Genomic DNA, 17,163 nt, shown 5'->3' with positions numbered 1-17,163 from the left:
TTCCAGAGAGAGGAGCCGGACGGGAAGCCAGCAGGGAGGGAGCAGTGGCACAGAGCAGAGACTGATAGTGTCCCAGTCCTCACACAGTCTACTCTTTACTGATTTCTTATTGTTAGAGGTGCATTTTTTTTATACTAATATAAATAAATGTATTTAAAATTATATATATATATATATATATATATATATATATATATATATATGTACATATATATATATATATATATATATATATATATATATATATGTACACTGCGCAGAATGCACTGTACACCCCCCGCGCCTGTCTGTCCGGCCTATAGTCTGGCCCTCCAACAGTCTGAGGGACAGTGAACTGGCCCCCTATTTAAAAAGTTTGAGGACCCCTGGTCTAAAAGAACTGGATATTCTCACTGAACGCTCATTTTATCACCTCTCTCTAGTGAGTCACTGCTCATCTCTACAGTGAGCGGCCTTGTAACATAGGCTCCTATGTATCTGTAGATTGACGCGGGTTTTCCGCTCATCAGCTGGCGGCAGCAGGAGAGCAGGGCAGTGGTCACACCGGGTGGGGCCGTGGCAATAGTCCAGCTGAACCTGGAAGAGGAAGGGCGGACTTGCTGAGGGAAGAGGTTGTGACTTCCTGGCTGCTGCGTCCTAAGTGAGCTGGGCTCAGGAGGACGCTGGTTTCACTTTCCCACACACTGCTCTACTTTATAGCCTGCGGCAGCTCCTGGTTCTCCTAGGATCCTGCACAGGCTAGCGCTGCTTCCTCCCCTCATTGCAAGGTATTGTGGCTGGGGGAAGCTGTTCTTTTGTGGGGGGATATTCGGAGGTGGCTTCTTTCCTGATCCAGGCCTGGTCTTTGGGTTTTAATTAGGGTGGCCAATCCCGGGATCGGCGGGATCCCAGGATTTGGCCTCAAAAACTCTGGGATCTCAATCCCGAGATTGGAGTATCCAATCCTGGGATTTCGGGATTCTAATGCCGGGCAGCGTCTGAGCACCCACTCAGACGCTGCCAGGCTGTTCCCGAATCCCGACCCCGGCGTGCGGCCTGCGTAGCGTGACAGTAGAGGTCACGCTGTGCAGGACACACCATCATCACTCGCCGCCCACTCTTCTCTTCCGCCCGCCTCTTCTCCTCCCTCCCTCCCTCCGTCCGTCCGCCCGCCCGCCTGCCTCCGCCTGCTGTCTGCTGAGGAGGTGCACTTGCCGGGAGGCACCATGCACCTCCAAACCCACTACCGGCCGGCCGCCCGCTCGCTAATGTAAGTAATTGTGCGGGTCGGCCGGTGTGGGGATGTCTATGGGATTATGACCCCAGGTAGGGATGACAATCCCGGGATTCCACAGGTTCAAGATGGAATCAGTATGGGCTGTGGTGGCAGGTCTAGAACCGGGAGAATTCCTGATGTCTTTAGACATCATGGATGCGTATCTACACGTTCCTATCTGGGAACCACATCAGCAGTTCCTAAGGTTTGCAGTCAAAGACCCCCATTTTCAGTTTTGGGTGCTCCCGTTTGGGCTATCATCGGCATCATGTATTTTCACCAAGATAATGGCGTGCATGGTGGCAGCCTTACGACTGCAGGGAATTACCATAATTCCTTATCTGGATGATCTTCTCCTCAAAGCCTCGTCCGAGGAGAGGTTGACGTCAGATGCGTTCCGGGTGTATTGGTTCCTTATTCAGCATGGTTGGATTATACATTTCCAAAAGTCACAACTGCAGCCTGCTCAGAGGCTCCTTTTTCTGGGGTTACTGATCGATTTGGTGCAACAACGTGTGCGTATTCCCAGGAACAAGATTTTTTCTCTCCAGTCCTTGGTAAGGCAGATTTTAGGAGCAACGTAGGTGTCATTCCATCTACGCATAAGATTGCTAGGGGAGATGGTGCCTCCTTCGAGGTTCTTCGATATGGGAGGTTCCGGTCCAGAACTTTTCAGTGGATATTCTTTCCCAATGGTCGGGATCTCACTTCACATGTACAGGTTGATAACATTGAAACTAAACACAAGGCTATCGCTTCTTTGGTGGCTTTGCATGGACCATACAGTGCATTTTGTACCTTAAGGAATGGGTCATGTTGGAGTGTATGGAAAATCACAAATTCTGCTAGGGTATGTAAACTTATGAGCACAACTGTATATATATATCTATATATAGAAACCTTTATGAAATCCCTGTGTTTGCCACTGTTGCGGGTGGGACAGCAGGACCGACGTTGAATGGCAGGACTGTCCTGATAAAATCGGAATGGTTGGGAGGTATGTAAACGCAAGCTAATGCTCTATAAACAACTTCTTCTGTTTAGGAGACTTGGAGCCAGATGTACTAAGCTTGAAAAGTGATAAAATGGAGAGTGATAACGCACCAGCCAATCAGTTCCTACCTGTCATTTTTCAAAAACAGCTTGTGATATGGCAAGTAGGAGCTGATTGGTTGGTGGTTGATCACTCTCCATTTTATCACTTTTCAAGCTTAGTACATATGGCCTTTGATGCCTCTCCCCACAGTAACAGTTTGCCAGACTGACACACACACACACACACACACACACACACACACACACACACACACACACACACACAACTGTATTTTAAGTAACACATTTTGCGGAACCATATGGTTACACGTTTATAAATAGTACCTCTGACATTCTTCCTGACCTCAGAGAACAGCTCTGTGCAGTGTATGTACTGCAGGAATAGCCAGCTCTATAATGCAGGGTGTAGCATGTTTGGTCAGGACCAGGGTGTAACTCCCAGAGGCAATGGAGGCTCCACCCTCCGGGCTTCATGCCCTAAAGGGGCACCTGCGTGGTTCACAGTGGGATCCAAGTGTGACCAGGGTTTAGGTCATATGGTCGACACATGAAATAGGTGGACATCTTTTTTGCCGTGATGGATTGCACCTGAACGAGGAGGGGGCTGCGGTGCTGGGGGGAAGGATGGTTAGATTAGAGGAGATTTTAAACTAGGTCCTAGTGGATGGTAGGGGATGAAATACCACCTTTTGGAAAAATTTGGCTCAGAAAAACTGGACTTTTTGACTGTCGAACTCCCCATTGTCGACCTAATGCTTGTGTTGACCTTCTGACCCTGTCAATGTTAGCCATGTCTACCTACTTCATGTGTAGGGTATGAAATACCTCCTGTCAGCACAAGTCGGCTAAAAAAAAAAAGGGACCTTTTGACATTCGATCTTTCCATTGAGCCTGCGCTGCAGCAAGCAATGCTGCTGGACTCTGACATGATACACACAGGAGGGCTCCTGCCTGCTACCGCTGAGCCTGCGCTGCAGCAAGCAATGCTGCTGGACTCTGACATGATACACACAGGAGGGCTCCTGCCTGCTACCGCTGAGCCTGCGCTGCAGCAAGCAATGCTGCTGGACTCTGACATGATACACACAGGAGGGCTCCTGCCTGCTACCGCTAAGCCTGCGCTGCAGCAAGCAATGCTGCTGGACTCTGACATGATACACACAGGAGGGCTCCTGCCTGCTACCGCTAAGCCTGCGCTGCAGCAAGCAATGCTGCTGGACTCTGACATGATACACACAGGAGGGCTCCTGCCTGCTACCGCTGAGCCTGCGCTGCAGCAAGCAATGCTGCTGGACTCTGACATGATACGCACAGGAGGGCTCCTGCCTGCTACCGCTGAGCCTGCGCTGCAGCAAGCAATGCTGCTGGACTCTGACATGATACACACAGGAGGGCTCCTGCCTGCTACCGCTGAGCCTGCGCTGCAGCAAGCAATGCTGCTGGACTCTGACATGATACACACAGGAGGGCTCCTGCCTGCTACCGCTGAGCCTGCGCTGCAGCAAGCAATGCTGCTGGACTCTGACATGATACACACAGGAGGGCTCCTGCCTGCTACCGCTGAGCCTGCGCTGCAGTAAGCAATGCTGCTGGACTCTGACATGATACACACAGGAGGGCTCCTGCCTGCTACCGCTGAGCCTGCGCTGCAGCAAGCAATGCTGCTGGACTCTGACATGATACACACAGGAGGGCTCCTGCCTGCTATCGCTGAGCCTACGCTGCAGCAAGCAATGCTGCTGGACTCTGACATGATACACACAGGAGGGCTCCTGCCTGCTACCGCTGAGCCTGCGCTGCAGCAAGCAATGCTGCTGGACTCTGACATGATACACACAGGAGGGCTCCTGCCTGCTACCGCTGAGCCTGCGCTGCAGCAAGCAATGCTGCTGGACTCTGACATGATACACACAGGAGGGCTCCTGCCTGCTATCGCTGAGCCTGCGCTGCAGCAAGCAATGCTGCTGGACTCTGACATGATACGCACAGGAGAGCTCCTGCCTGCTACCGCTGAGCCTGCGCTGCAGCAAGCAATGCTGCTGGACTCTGACATGATACACACAGGAGAGCTCCTGCCTGTTACCGCTGAGCCTGCGCTGCAGCAAGCAATGCTGCTGGACTCTGACATGATACACACAGGAGAGCTCCTGCCTGTTACCGCTGAGCCTGCGCTGCAGCAAGCAATGCTGCTGGACTCTGACATGATACACACAGGAGGGCTCCTGCCTGCTACCGCTAAGCCTGCGCTGCAGCAAGCAATGCTGCTGGACTCTGACATGATACACACAGGAGGGCTCCTGCCTGTTACCGCTGAGCCTGCGCTGCAGCAAGCAATGCTGCTGGACTCTGACATAATACACACAGGAGGGCTCCTGCCTGCTACCGCTGAGCCTGCGCGGCAGCAAGCAATGCTGCTGGACTCTGACATGATACACACAGGAGGGCTCCTGCCTGCTACCGCTGAGCCTGCGCTGCAGCAAGCAATGCTGCTGGACTCTGACATGATACACACAGGAGGGCTCCTGCCTGCTACCGCTGAGCCTGCGCTGCAGCAAGCAATGCTGCTGGACTCTGACATAATACACACCGGAGGGCTCCTGCCTGCTACCGCTGAGCCTGCGCTGCAGCAAGCAATGCTGCTGGACTCTGACATGATACACACAGGAGGGCTCCTGCCTGCTACCGCTAAGCCTGCGCTGCAGCAAGCAATGCTGCTGGACTCTGACATGATACGCACAGGAGGGCTCCTGCCTGCTACCGCTGAGCCTGCGCTGCAGCAAGCAATGCTGCTGGACTCTGACATGATACGCACAGGAGGGCTCCTGCCTGCTACCGCTGAGCCTGCGCTGCAGCAAGCAATGCTGCTGGACTCTGACATGATACACACAGGAGGGCTCCTGCCTGCTACCGCTGAGCCTGCGCTGCAGCAAGCAATGCTGCTGGACTCTGACATGATACACACAGGAGGGCTCCTGCCTGCTACCGCTGAGCCTGCGCTGCAGCAAGCAATGCTGCTGGACTCTGACATGATACACACAGGAGGGCTCCTGCCTGCTACCGCTGAGCCTGCGCTGCAGTAAGCAATGCTGCTGGACTCTGACATGATACACACAGGAGGGCTCCTGCCTGCTACCGCTGAGCCTGCGCTGCAGCAAGCAATGCTGCTGGACTCTGACATGATACACACAGGAGGGCTCCTGCCTGCTATCGCTGAGCCTACGCTGCAGCAAGCAATGCTGCTGGACTCTGACATGATACACACAGGAGGGCTCCTGCCTGCTACCGCTGAGCCTGCGCTGCAGCAAGCAATGCTGCTGGACTCTGACATGATACACACAGGAGGGCTCCTGCCTGCTACCGCTGAGCCTGCGCTGCAGCAAGCAATGCTGCTGGACTCTGACATGATACACACAGGAGGGCTCCTGCCTGCTATCGCTGAGCCTGCGCTGCAGCAAGCAATGCTGCTGGACTCTGACATGATACGCACAGGAGAGCTCCTGCCTGCTACCGCTGAGCCTGCGCTGCAGCAAGCAATGCTGCTGGACTCTGACATGATACACACAGGAGAGCTCCTGCCTGTTACCGCTGAGCCTGCGCTGCAGCAAGCAATGCTGCTGGACTCTGACATGATACACACAGGAGAGCTCCTGCCTGTTACCGCTGAGCCTGCGCTGCAGCAAGCAATGCTGCTGGACTCTGACATGATACACACAGGAGGGCTCCTGCCTGCTACCGCTAAGCCTGCGCTGCAGCAAGCAATGCTGCTGGACTCTGACATGATACACACAGGAGGGCTCCTGCCTGTTACCGCTGAGCCTGCGCTGCAGCAAGCAATGCTGCTGGACTCTGACATAATACACACAGGAGGGCTCCTGCCTGCTACCGCTGAGCCTGCGCGGCAGCAAGCAATGCTGCTGGACTCTGACATGATACACACAGGAGGGCTCCTGCCTGCTACCGCTGAGCCTGCGCTGCAGCAAGCAATGCTGCTGGACTCTGACATGATACACACAGGAGGGCTCCTGCCTGCTACCGCTGAGCCTGCGCTGCAGCAAGCAATGCTGCTGGACTCTGACATAATACACACCGGAGGGCTCCTGCCTGCTACCGCTGAGCCTGCGCTGCAGCAAGCAATGCTGCTGGACTCTGACATGATACACACAGGAGGGCTCCTGCCTGCTACCGCTGAGCCTGCGCTGCAGCAAGCAATGCTGCTGGACTCTGATATGATACACACAGGAGGGCTCCTGCCTGCTACCGCTGAGCCTGCGCTGCAGTAAGCAATGCTGCTGGACTCTGACATGATACGCACAGGAGAGCTCCTGCCTGCTACCGCTGAGCCTGCTCTGCAGAAAGCAATGCTGCTGGACTCTGACATGATACACACAGGAGGGCTCCTGCCTGCTACCGCTGAGCCTGCGCTGCAGCAAGCAATGCTGCTGGACTCTGACATGATACACACAGGAGAGCTCCTGCCTGTTAGCGCTGAGCCTGCGCTGCAGCAAGCAATGCTGCTGGACTCTGACATGATACACACAGGAGGGCTCCTGCCTGCTACCGCTGAGCCTGCGCTGCAGCAAGCAATGCTGCTGGACTCTGACATGATACACACAGGAGGGCTCCTGCCTGCTACCGCTGAGCCTGCGCTGCAGCAAGCAATGCTGCTGGACTCTGACATGATACACACAGGAGGGCTCCTGCCTGCTACCGCTGAGCCTGCGCTGCAGCAAGCAATGCTGCTGGACTCTGACATGATACACACAGGAGGGCTCCTGCCTGCTACCGCTGAGCCTGCGCTGCAGCAAGCAATGCTGCTGGACTCTGACATGATACACACAGGAGGGCTCCTGCCTGCTACCGCTGAGCCTGCGCTGCAGCAAACAATGCTGCTGGACTCTGACATGATACACACAGGAGGGCTCCTGCCTGCTACCGCTGAGCCTGCGCTGCAGCAAGCAATGCTGCTGGACTCTGACATGATACACACAGGAGGGCTCCTGCCTGCTACCGCTGAGCCTGCGCTGCAGCAAGCAATGCTGCTGGACTCTGACATGATACACACAGGAGGGCTCCTGCCTGCTACCGCTGAGCCTGCGCTGCAGAAAGCAATGCTGCTGGACTCTGCCATGATACACACAGGAGGGCTCCTGCCTGCTATCGCTGAGCCTGCGCTGCAGCAAGCAATGCTGCTGGACTCTGACATGATACACACAGGAGGGCTCCTGCCTGCTACCGCTGAGCCTGCGCTGCAGCAAGCAATGCTCCTGGACTCTGACATGATACACACAGGAGGGCTCCTGCCTGCTACCGCTGAGCCTGCGCTGCAGCAAGCAATGCTGCTGGACTCTGACATGATACACACAGGAGGGCTCCTGCCTGCTACCGCTGAGCCTGCGCTGCAGCAAGCAATGCTGCTGGACTCTGATATGATACACACAGGAGGGCTCCTGCCTGCTACCGCTGAGCCTGCGCTGCAGCAAGCAATGCTGCTGGACTCTGACATGATACACACAGGAGGGCTCCTGCCTGCTACCGCTGAGCCTGCGCTGCAGCAAGCAATGCTGCTGGACTCTGACATGATACACACAGGAGGGCTCCTGCCTGCTACCGCTGAGCCTGCGCTGCAGCAAGCAATGCTGCTGGACTCTGACATGATACACACAGGAGGGCTCCTGCCTGCTACCGCTGAGCCTGCGCTGCAGAAAGCAATGCTGCTGGACTCTGACATGATACACACAGGAGGGCTCCTGCCTGCTATCGCTGAGCCTGCGCTGCAGCAAGCAATGCTGCTGGACTCTGACATGATACACACAGGAGGGCTCCTGCCTGCTACCGCTGAGCCTGCGCTGCAGCAAGCAATGCTGCTGGACTCTGACATGATACACACAGGAGGGCTCCTGCCTGCTACCGCTGAGCCTGCGCTGCAGAAAGCAATGCTGCTGGACTCTGACATGATACACACAGGAGGGCTCCTGCCTGCTACCGCTGAGCCTGCGCTGCAGAAAGCAATGCTGCTGGACTCTGACATGATACACACCGGAGGGCTCCTGCCTGCTACCGCTGAGCCTGCGCTGCAGAAAGCAATGCTGCTGGACTCTGACATGATACGCACAGGAGGGCTCCTGCCTGCTACCGCTGAGCCTGCTCTGCAGCAAGCAATGCTGCTGGACTCTGACATGATACACACAGGAGGGCTCCTGCCTGCTACCGCTGAGCCTGCGCTGCAGCAAGCAATGCTGCTGGACTCTGACATGATACACACAGGAGGGCTCCTGCCTGCTACCGCTGAGCCTGCGCTGCAGCAAGCAATGCTGCTGGACTCTGACATGATACACACAGGAGGGCTCCTGCCTGCTACCGCTGAGCCTGCGCTGCAGAAAGCAATGCTGCTGGACTCTGACATGATACACACAGGAGGGCTCCTGCCTGCTACCGCTGAGCCTGCGCTGCAGAAAGCAATGCTGCTGGACTCTGACATGATACGCACAGGAGGGCTCCTGCCTGCTACCGCTGAGCCTGCGCTGCAGCAAGCAATGCTGCTGGACTCTGACATGATACACACAGGAGGGCTCCTGCCTGCTACCGCTGAGCCTGCGTTGCAGCAAGCAATGCTGCTGGACTCTGACATGATACACACAGGAGGGCTCCTGCCTGCTACCGCTGAGCCTGCGTTGCAGCAACCAATGCTGCTGGACTCTGACATGATACGCACAGGTGAACATATTTTTTGTGGGGGGACACAAAACTCCAACTTGCCTTTCGGGTGCCCGAGATGAATTTACACCCCTGATCCAGGACATCGGTCTCTGCTAAGTATTTCTCATCACTGACTTAACTGCATCCATATCCACCTCACAATTGGAGCAGCCATGTTGTGGTTGGCTTAGTTGCGCCGTCTGGGGGACTTTCACAGCCTTGCGAGTCAACCAGAATAAGGGCCCATTTGTGGTCACTTTGCATACGATGTATCATATGTGATCCCATTCACTGCCCCCGGATACAATATATCCCTGTGCAGCAATGACAATCTCTGAATCCGATCCGATGCACACGGATCAGAACTGGAAGTAAATGACATATGATATGACACTTTTTACCCTATTATCAGTACGATGGGTTGAAATGGTGTGGGAAAGGGCCATAATGTACTATTTTATGGGGCTTTACGGCACTGTATTTATTAAAAATCACTAATTTTGTGAAATTTTACTTGGAAATACAACGTTACTCTTCTTCCCATTTAAAGCGTTTGGAGGAAATTTTGTGGTGTAATTGGAAAAAGGAGGCAATAATTCATCCAAAATGGAGCAGACACACAGTCAGAAAGCGGAAGCATGGGTGAGCGTGATGGCCTTACCTGCCATTTCTGTGGGATTTGGGCTGTAGGTAACCTCTTTCTGGAAAGAGAAATAAAAGAAATAGGTTATTTAGGATATTTCTTGCTAGAGTATATCTTTCCTCTGTGTGGGCACTGGTGACCCTCATATTTAGCAGTGGTTTAGCTTACACGTTTAGGACAGATACCCACTACCGTCTGATTGATTACATGTTCGAATACAAGTAAAACTTCATGTCAAATATTAATGCATCGGACGTGTGATTATTTTATTTGCATTTCAAAAGTCATTGAGGATACTACGAAGTTGGGAGAAAAACAAAACAGACAAGTAACTTTGCATATTGGCAAAACAACGTTGTACTGCACATGGGGTAGATACAAAATAGAACAGAGATTTTGATGTGAGAGGGGCGTGTCCAAACCATAATAGCCGACTTCCTGACTGCTTCCAATTCGGCACAACAGGAGCTGGTGCAGGGGGAGTGACTTGAAATATGGGAGGTATGTGGGCATGCTGGGGGCATGGCTGAATGATTGCTTCAACCTAAGTAAACCCCCACCACCTCCAAAGAATGATGAGATTACCCTCATTGTAGAGTGGGGGCAGTGGGCCGGCTATGGGAGACCTGCCCACACTTCAGTGCCAACCAGGTATTCCTGTAAAGTAGGCAGTATGGTCCAAAATTCCAATCTAAACTGCAGTGTAAGAATAGAAATGTCCAGCATTTGTGGGCTACATGCAAAGGCATCCGGTATTTACCCTGCATTCAAAAATGAGTAACAAGATGTACAGTATTAGCATCAGAGGTGGATTTTACCTAGCCCCTCCAGTAAAAATCCACCACCTCAGCTCAGTGTCAGTGAAGCCAGGTGCAGTTCATGACTGCCGTGACTTCACTGTGACTGGAAATGACTTCCTATTGGAACAGTCCCACTGTGAAATGTTCCCTCCCTTTTGGACTGTCAAACCAGACTGCAATTAGCAGAGAGTAAGGATGTCCATTGCTGCGATTGCCATCGATGGCTGCCATCGATAGTGGCATACTATGAAATGAATGACCATTTATGTTTTTGCCTATTAATGATCACCCACTTTCTTTGACTGATTGGCCTGGGCCAATCAAAACATGGGGCTTCATGGGTGCTGGGGGTGGGGCTATGCTCTGTAACCCAGACCCTTTGGGTGGAAAAAGAAAAAATATATTCATTTATGCTTGACATCGATGGAGGGAAACCATCTGGTTCTCCGCCATCGATGACAAAACTATTCTACAGTGACCATAAACCATCAATGATTTGGAAACGTCGATGGTCATCCCTAACAGACAGAGGGCTTACTGTAGGCAGCCATTTCTGTCTTTCCCACAGCCTTAAGCCACCTCCTATAGGCACATTGCCCCCATTATAGAAATGCCAATGACAGTGCATGTAGCAGCCAAGACGTACAGGCTTTATTTACTAAGATGGGATGTTGCTATGGGCAACCAATAAGATTGATATTATATATTAATATCTAGAATGTGCTAAATAAATAAGAAATAGATTCTGATTGGTTGCCCGTAGCTACATCCCATCTTCAATAGAACTCTTATCTTAGTAAATAAAGCCTGTAGAATCACTGCATATAACAGACCATTCAAACAAATCGCTACGTATTTACTATATTATCTGATACTAGTTAAAAGCCTGTCGGGTACTTGTGTATTATAGCAGCACCCCCGATGTACATCGTACGATGAACGCATCGCATGCCATGTACCGGATGGCATGCGATGCGACGCGATTTTGACCCGACAGGATACCTTCACAGGTAAACGCGTCCCTTCGTGGGCTTCACAGGTATCCGCGTCCCCTCGCGGGGCTCACTGCGCTCGCCACGCTTCGGGCGCGGTGGCTCGCTGTGCTCGCCACACTATTCTATTCTCAACTCCACGCCGACATGAATAGTGGGGGTATGAAAAGGTCGTAGGACGCGTACCGCCGCCCCTCGCGGCCTCGCTGCGCTCACCATGCTTCGGGTTCGCGTTTATAGTGGGGGGGGGGGGTGGCGTGGGGGTGCATTTAACATTGTAAGCACCCATTAGGGTGCTTATACAATGTTTAATCACATCGCATTTGAAAATTGTATGCCATCGTACACTATCGAACGAAATTGCATCGCATCGCATACCATCGTATGCGTTATGGTATGCAATGTGATGGGCGCCGCCAAAATACACAATTACCGCCTGTCGTAATGCTGGCTGTAATGCTGGTTGTAATGCTGGTTGTAATGCTGGCCACAATCACACCAACTTTCCTCCAACCATCCAACTACTTGGATGGAATAAAAACCTGGTACTGGATAGGAGCAAATGTAATTTGTAATTCAGGGGCAGATTTATTAAGCAAGGTGAAGTGATAAAGTCTCTGGTTTTTATCACCGGCCAATCAGCTTCTAACTGTGAAGTTACAGGCTTGGTTTGAAAAAATGACAGGTAGGAGCTGATTGGCCGGTGATAAAAACTAGATCACTTCACCAAGCTTAATAAATCTACCCCTCAGTCATTTGTTTCCCAAATCTGAAAATGGACAATAACTGTCACTCAATGTACTGTCAATCAATTTCACTGAATGTTTTTGTCCATTCTCCTGAGTTTGTGAGCAAATTGCTTATTGGCATTTGCCCCGCCCCATACGGTACCAGATTTTCAGTGCAAAAAAACAACTAGTTGGATGGTTGGAGGAAAGTTGGTCTGATGTGTGGCCATCTGCTCCTACCTCCAATCTCTGTGTTCACAGGTCCCTCTGTTCATATCCAGCAAGTTTGAAACAGATCATTTTGCTTTCACTTTCTGTTAAGAAGCAATATGGTCCATCGAGTGGCCTCTAGTGGTCACTAGCAGTACTTCACCTCAGAGGTGAGGAGTAGTTGGCCTTTTATATATAACTTGTAAGCACGCTCGAAGCAAATGCTTTCAAAGTTATTATAGTTTCAAGATGGCAGTGTTTCGGATACACACGGACACTAGACATATATATATATATATATATATATATATATATATATATATATATATATATATATATATATACATATACCCATACACGTTGGCAGGCTATCGTTTTGATTGGATTAAACTCTGGACTTATACTTTCATGAGAAGACTGGTGAGTGCTGTTTTTCTCTCTTTTGGGATATCTGGATATACCATATATACTCGAGTATAAGCCTACTTTTTCAGAACATTTTTTATGCTGAAAAAGCCCCCCTCGGCTTATACTCGAGTGAGGGTCCCACTTGAGTCAATACGTTTTCCCAATTTTCTGTTGTAAAATTAGGTGCCTCGGCTTATATTCGGGTCGACTTATACTCGAGTATATACGGTATATACATATCTATATGTATATATATATACAAACAAAAAAGTCTCACTGTGAGGTGAGACAAAAGCACTCTCCACTAAGTAAAGATCAGGAAAAAACTTCTGATAAAACAAAAACCAGCCACAATAATAAGCATAATCCTGAGCTATATGCTCCAACGTTTCGGTCACTAACCGTGACCTTTGTCAAGGAGTCTGTCAAGTCCAGCAGCAAAGTAAGGTGGTCACCAAATTCAAAGTAAAGACAACAGGGAATATCCACAGGATCAGGGCCACGTGCATATTCCCTGTTGTCTTTACTTTGAATTTGGTGACCACCTTACTTAGCTGCTGGACTTGACAGACTCCTTGACAAAGGTCACGGTTAGTGACCGAAACGTTGGAGCAAATAGCTCAGGATTATGCTTATTATTGTGGCTGGTTTTTGTTTTATCAGAAGTTTTGGTACTTATGTATTATCTGGACTTCCATGTTAAATGCACCCCATTTTTTCATACCCCTACTATCCAACTACGCATGGAGTTGATCTTATATAGTGTGGCGAGCGCAGCGAGCCACCGTGCCCGAAGAGTGGTGAGCGCAGCAAGCCCCGCGAGGGGACGCGGGCTCATAAGAAAAACGGGAGTCCAGATATATATATATACATACATACAGCACAGATGGTGTAATGGTTAGCATTACTGCCTCACAGCACTGAGGTCATGGGTTCAATCCCCAACATGGACCTAACTGTGCGGAGTTATATCTAGTTACTGTATGTATATTCTCCTCATGCTTGCATGGGTTTCTTCCAGGTTCTCCGTTTTTCTCCCACAATCCCCAAAAAATATAAAGGTAGGTTAAGTGGCTTCCAACAAAAATTAACCCTATCATTTCTGTGTGTGCGTGTACATGTGGTAGGGAATATAGATTGTAAGCTCCGCTGGGGCAGGGACTGATGTGAATGTTCAAATATTCTCTGTACAGCGCTGCGGAATATGTGTGCGCTATATAATAACTGGTAATAATAGTCTCTGTACAGCACTGCGGAATATGTGTGCGCTATATAATAACTGGTAATAACAGTCTCTGTACAGCGCTGCGGAATATGTGTGCGCTATATAATAACTGGTAATAATATTCTCTGTACAGCGCTGTGGAATATGTGTGCGCTATATAAATAACTGGTAATAATAGTCTCTGTACAGCGCTGCGGAATGTGTGCGTTATATAATAACTGGCAATAATATTCTCTGTACAGCGATGTGGAATATGTGTGCGCTATATAATAACTGGTAATAATAGTCTCTGTACAGCACTGCGGAATATGTGTGTGCTATATAAGAAACTGTTAATAAATAAATATATAATAGATGTTTTATTGTCAAAATGGACTTATGTACAATATAATAAGAGGCCTATATTTTTTAAAAGCCTTTTGATTACATATAAACATTTTAGAAACCTTGTGCAATTACATATTGTTTTGTTCTGAGATGCTGTAATATCTACAGCTGTCACCTTCGGTGCAGGACATTAAATGAACGATGAATGAAGCCTCTGTGTTACTGAATATCATTTACCTTTGAGTTACCATAAGTATTATTGTATATATCTCTTTTCCCTACTGAGTCATGCAACCACAGATAAGTATTTATCAGCTGAAGCTGCTGCAGCCAGCACTGATAGATGTGTACACACTGAAGTGCCTGCTGCAGCCAGCACTGATAGATGTGTACACATTGAAGTGCCTGCTGCAGCCAGCACTGATAGATGTGTACACACTGAAGTGCCTGCTGCAGCCAGCACTGATAGATGTGTACACACTGAAGTGCCTGCTGCAGCCAGCACTGATAGATGTGTACACACTGAAGTGCCTGCTGCAGCCAGCACTGATAGATGTGTACACACTGAAGTGCCTTCTGCAGCCAGCACTGATAGATGTGTACACACTGAAGTGCCTGCTGCAGCCAGCACTGATAGATGTGTACACACTGAAGTGCCTGCTGCAGCCAGCACTGATAGATGTGTACACACTGAAGTGCCTGCTGCAGCCAGCACTGATAGATGTGTACACACTGAAGTGCCTGCTGCAGCCAGCACTGATAGATGTGTACACACTGAAGTGCCTTCTGCAGCCAGCACTGATAGATGTGTACACACTGAAGTGCCTTCTGCAGCCAGCACTGATAGATGTGTACACACTGAAGTGCCTGCTGCAGCCAGCACTGATAGATGTGTACACACTGAAGTGCCTGCTGCAGCCAGCACTGATAGATGTGTACACACTGAAGTGCCTGCTGCAGCCAGCACTGATAGATGTGTACACACTGAAGTGCCTGCTGCAGCCAGCACTGATAGATGTGTACACACTGAAGTGCCTGCTGCAGCCAGCACTGATAGATGTGTACACACTGAAGTGCCTTTGTCGTGCAGTCAGTGTACTAGGAGACTGCTAGTGAGTCCATCCCAGAGATGGGAAGCACTAGACGTTCTACGCCTGCAGAGACATTTTCCTCAGTCACTAATCCCCTGATAATTTCCTTTTTTTAATTAACCTGTGTAGCACCAAATAAACTTGTTCATGAATGAAATAGCACACATTGCATGTCTAGTACTGCAGCTCCACAATGTCCTAATTAGTTCTAAGCTGAACCATTTCACAGAAGGATAATATTCTGCTTTTCCTACTTCAACCCATCAACTTGGGCTGAATCAAAGGCTTTATGTTTCACTAATACCCCTTTCAGACATACTCCAAAATCCCAGGTCTTTGCACATGAACGTGCATCAACCTGGGATTTTGGTATATCTGAAAGGGTCAACCCGGGTGTTAAAACCCGGGTCTCCGACCCTTCTATTTACCTGGGTTGAGGACCTGGGATTTTCGACCTGGGTTGCCCCTTTCAGACATAAGAAAAATCCAGTTTTTTCAGCAAATTACGAGGTAGAACTGCTTCACCCGGTAATTTGCTGCTGTAAGTGTGAAAGGGTGCCGGCTACATCCGGGAAAATGACCCAACAGTCAAAATGCCAGGTAGTTCCCGGGTAGTATGTCTAAAAGGGGTATTAATGGCTGGTTATAAATAAAGAGGTCATAAATACCCCAAAACATACCACCACCTAATAGTAAATATGTGGCTGAAAAGCACAGAGCACAGCAAAACAATTAAAGCAAACAGTATTAGTTGCAGTGGGCAATTATGGGCAATTATAATTAAGGCCTCATGAAGGAGGAAATTCTCTAATTTAGTTGTTGTTAAGAAAATCAATATAAAAGAACATACAAATTGCTGTATTTATACTGGGTTATTAGAATTAAAATCTCACGACCATGACGAATAACTGAACAAATCAGGGTCTTCTGTCACCTAAACTATGGTGTTTCCACAGTCACCCAGTCGCGTAACAATGGCACTGGTTTGGGGGAACCATCGCTGTGGGGCACATGGTCTCTGAAGATTCCAATGGGTTGGCTGTCAGTATGGAATCTGCTGAAAATGTCCCTCCAAAAATGGCCACCGCTTGGAGGAGACAGATGCTAGAGATCCTACTGGACAGATGGATAGATGCTAGAGATAATAATGGGTAGCGTATAGCGCTACCCAGAAGTTACAGATTGTGGGTAGCGTTAACATGCAAATAACCACTGGCAATTACTAAGAAACCCCTGGCTATAAGCATGTCATCCCTAGCAATAACCATGTAAACCCTGGCAACAAGCATGTAACCCCTGGCAACAAACATTAAACCCCTGGCAATGAACATATAACTCAATGAGCATGATACCCCTGGCAACAAGAATTTAGGTAAAAATATAATAATTGTATGGTGGTGGGGGCCTCCAGAATTTTTTTGGGCAAGGGGGGCACAAAATGTCTAGTTACTCCACTGTAGTCACATTTACCTAACTGGCAACCTAGCAAGATGCTACAGGGACACCTGCATGAGAAGAACACTAATCAGTAGCAGCTACGGACAGAAGGACCCCCGGATAGCAGTGTAAGGGGGCCCCCATGCTCATCATGAACAGTGACTCTTTCATGCCCAGGTCTAAAAACCACTGTACAAACATTCCTCTATTGTGCTATACAACTATTTATGGAAGTCCCCTTATCTAACATTGGCTCTCAGCCAGCAAATAAAAGCGCTGGATGAAAATGATGAAA

General features: G+C 49.7%; 1 protein-coding gene across 3 annotated transcripts in view; it reads right to left on the bottom strand.

Annotated features, from left to right (window-relative positions):
• The window catches only part of AK1 (adenylate kinase 1), a 101,126-nt gene that overhangs the window by 58,335 nt on the left and 25,628 nt on the right, over positions 1 to 17,163 (bottom strand). For 2 of the 3 annotated variants that reach the window (XM_083160829.1, XM_083160828.1), the window contains exon 2: positions 9,669 to 9,708. In XM_083160829.1, coding sequence (XP_083016955.1) covers positions 9,669 to 9,675 — 7 coding nt within the window. In that variant the 5' untranslated portion in view covers positions 9,676 to 9,708. Of the gene's footprint in view, positions 1 to 9,668; positions 9,709 to 16,365; positions 16,388 to 17,163 lie in introns of those variants that run through there. The other variant, XM_083160830.1, reaches the window with a different exon arrangement.

This window comes from Crinia signifera, chromosome 9 (assembly GCF_055691185.1).
Source record: "Crinia signifera chromosome 9, ASM5569118v1, whole genome shotgun sequence".
Classification (NCBI taxonomy): Eukaryota; Metazoa; Chordata; class Amphibia; order Anura; family Myobatrachidae; genus Crinia; species Crinia signifera.
The sequence above is the reverse complement of the archived record's forward strand: the minus strand, read 5'-3'. Positions and strand labels throughout refer to the sequence as shown.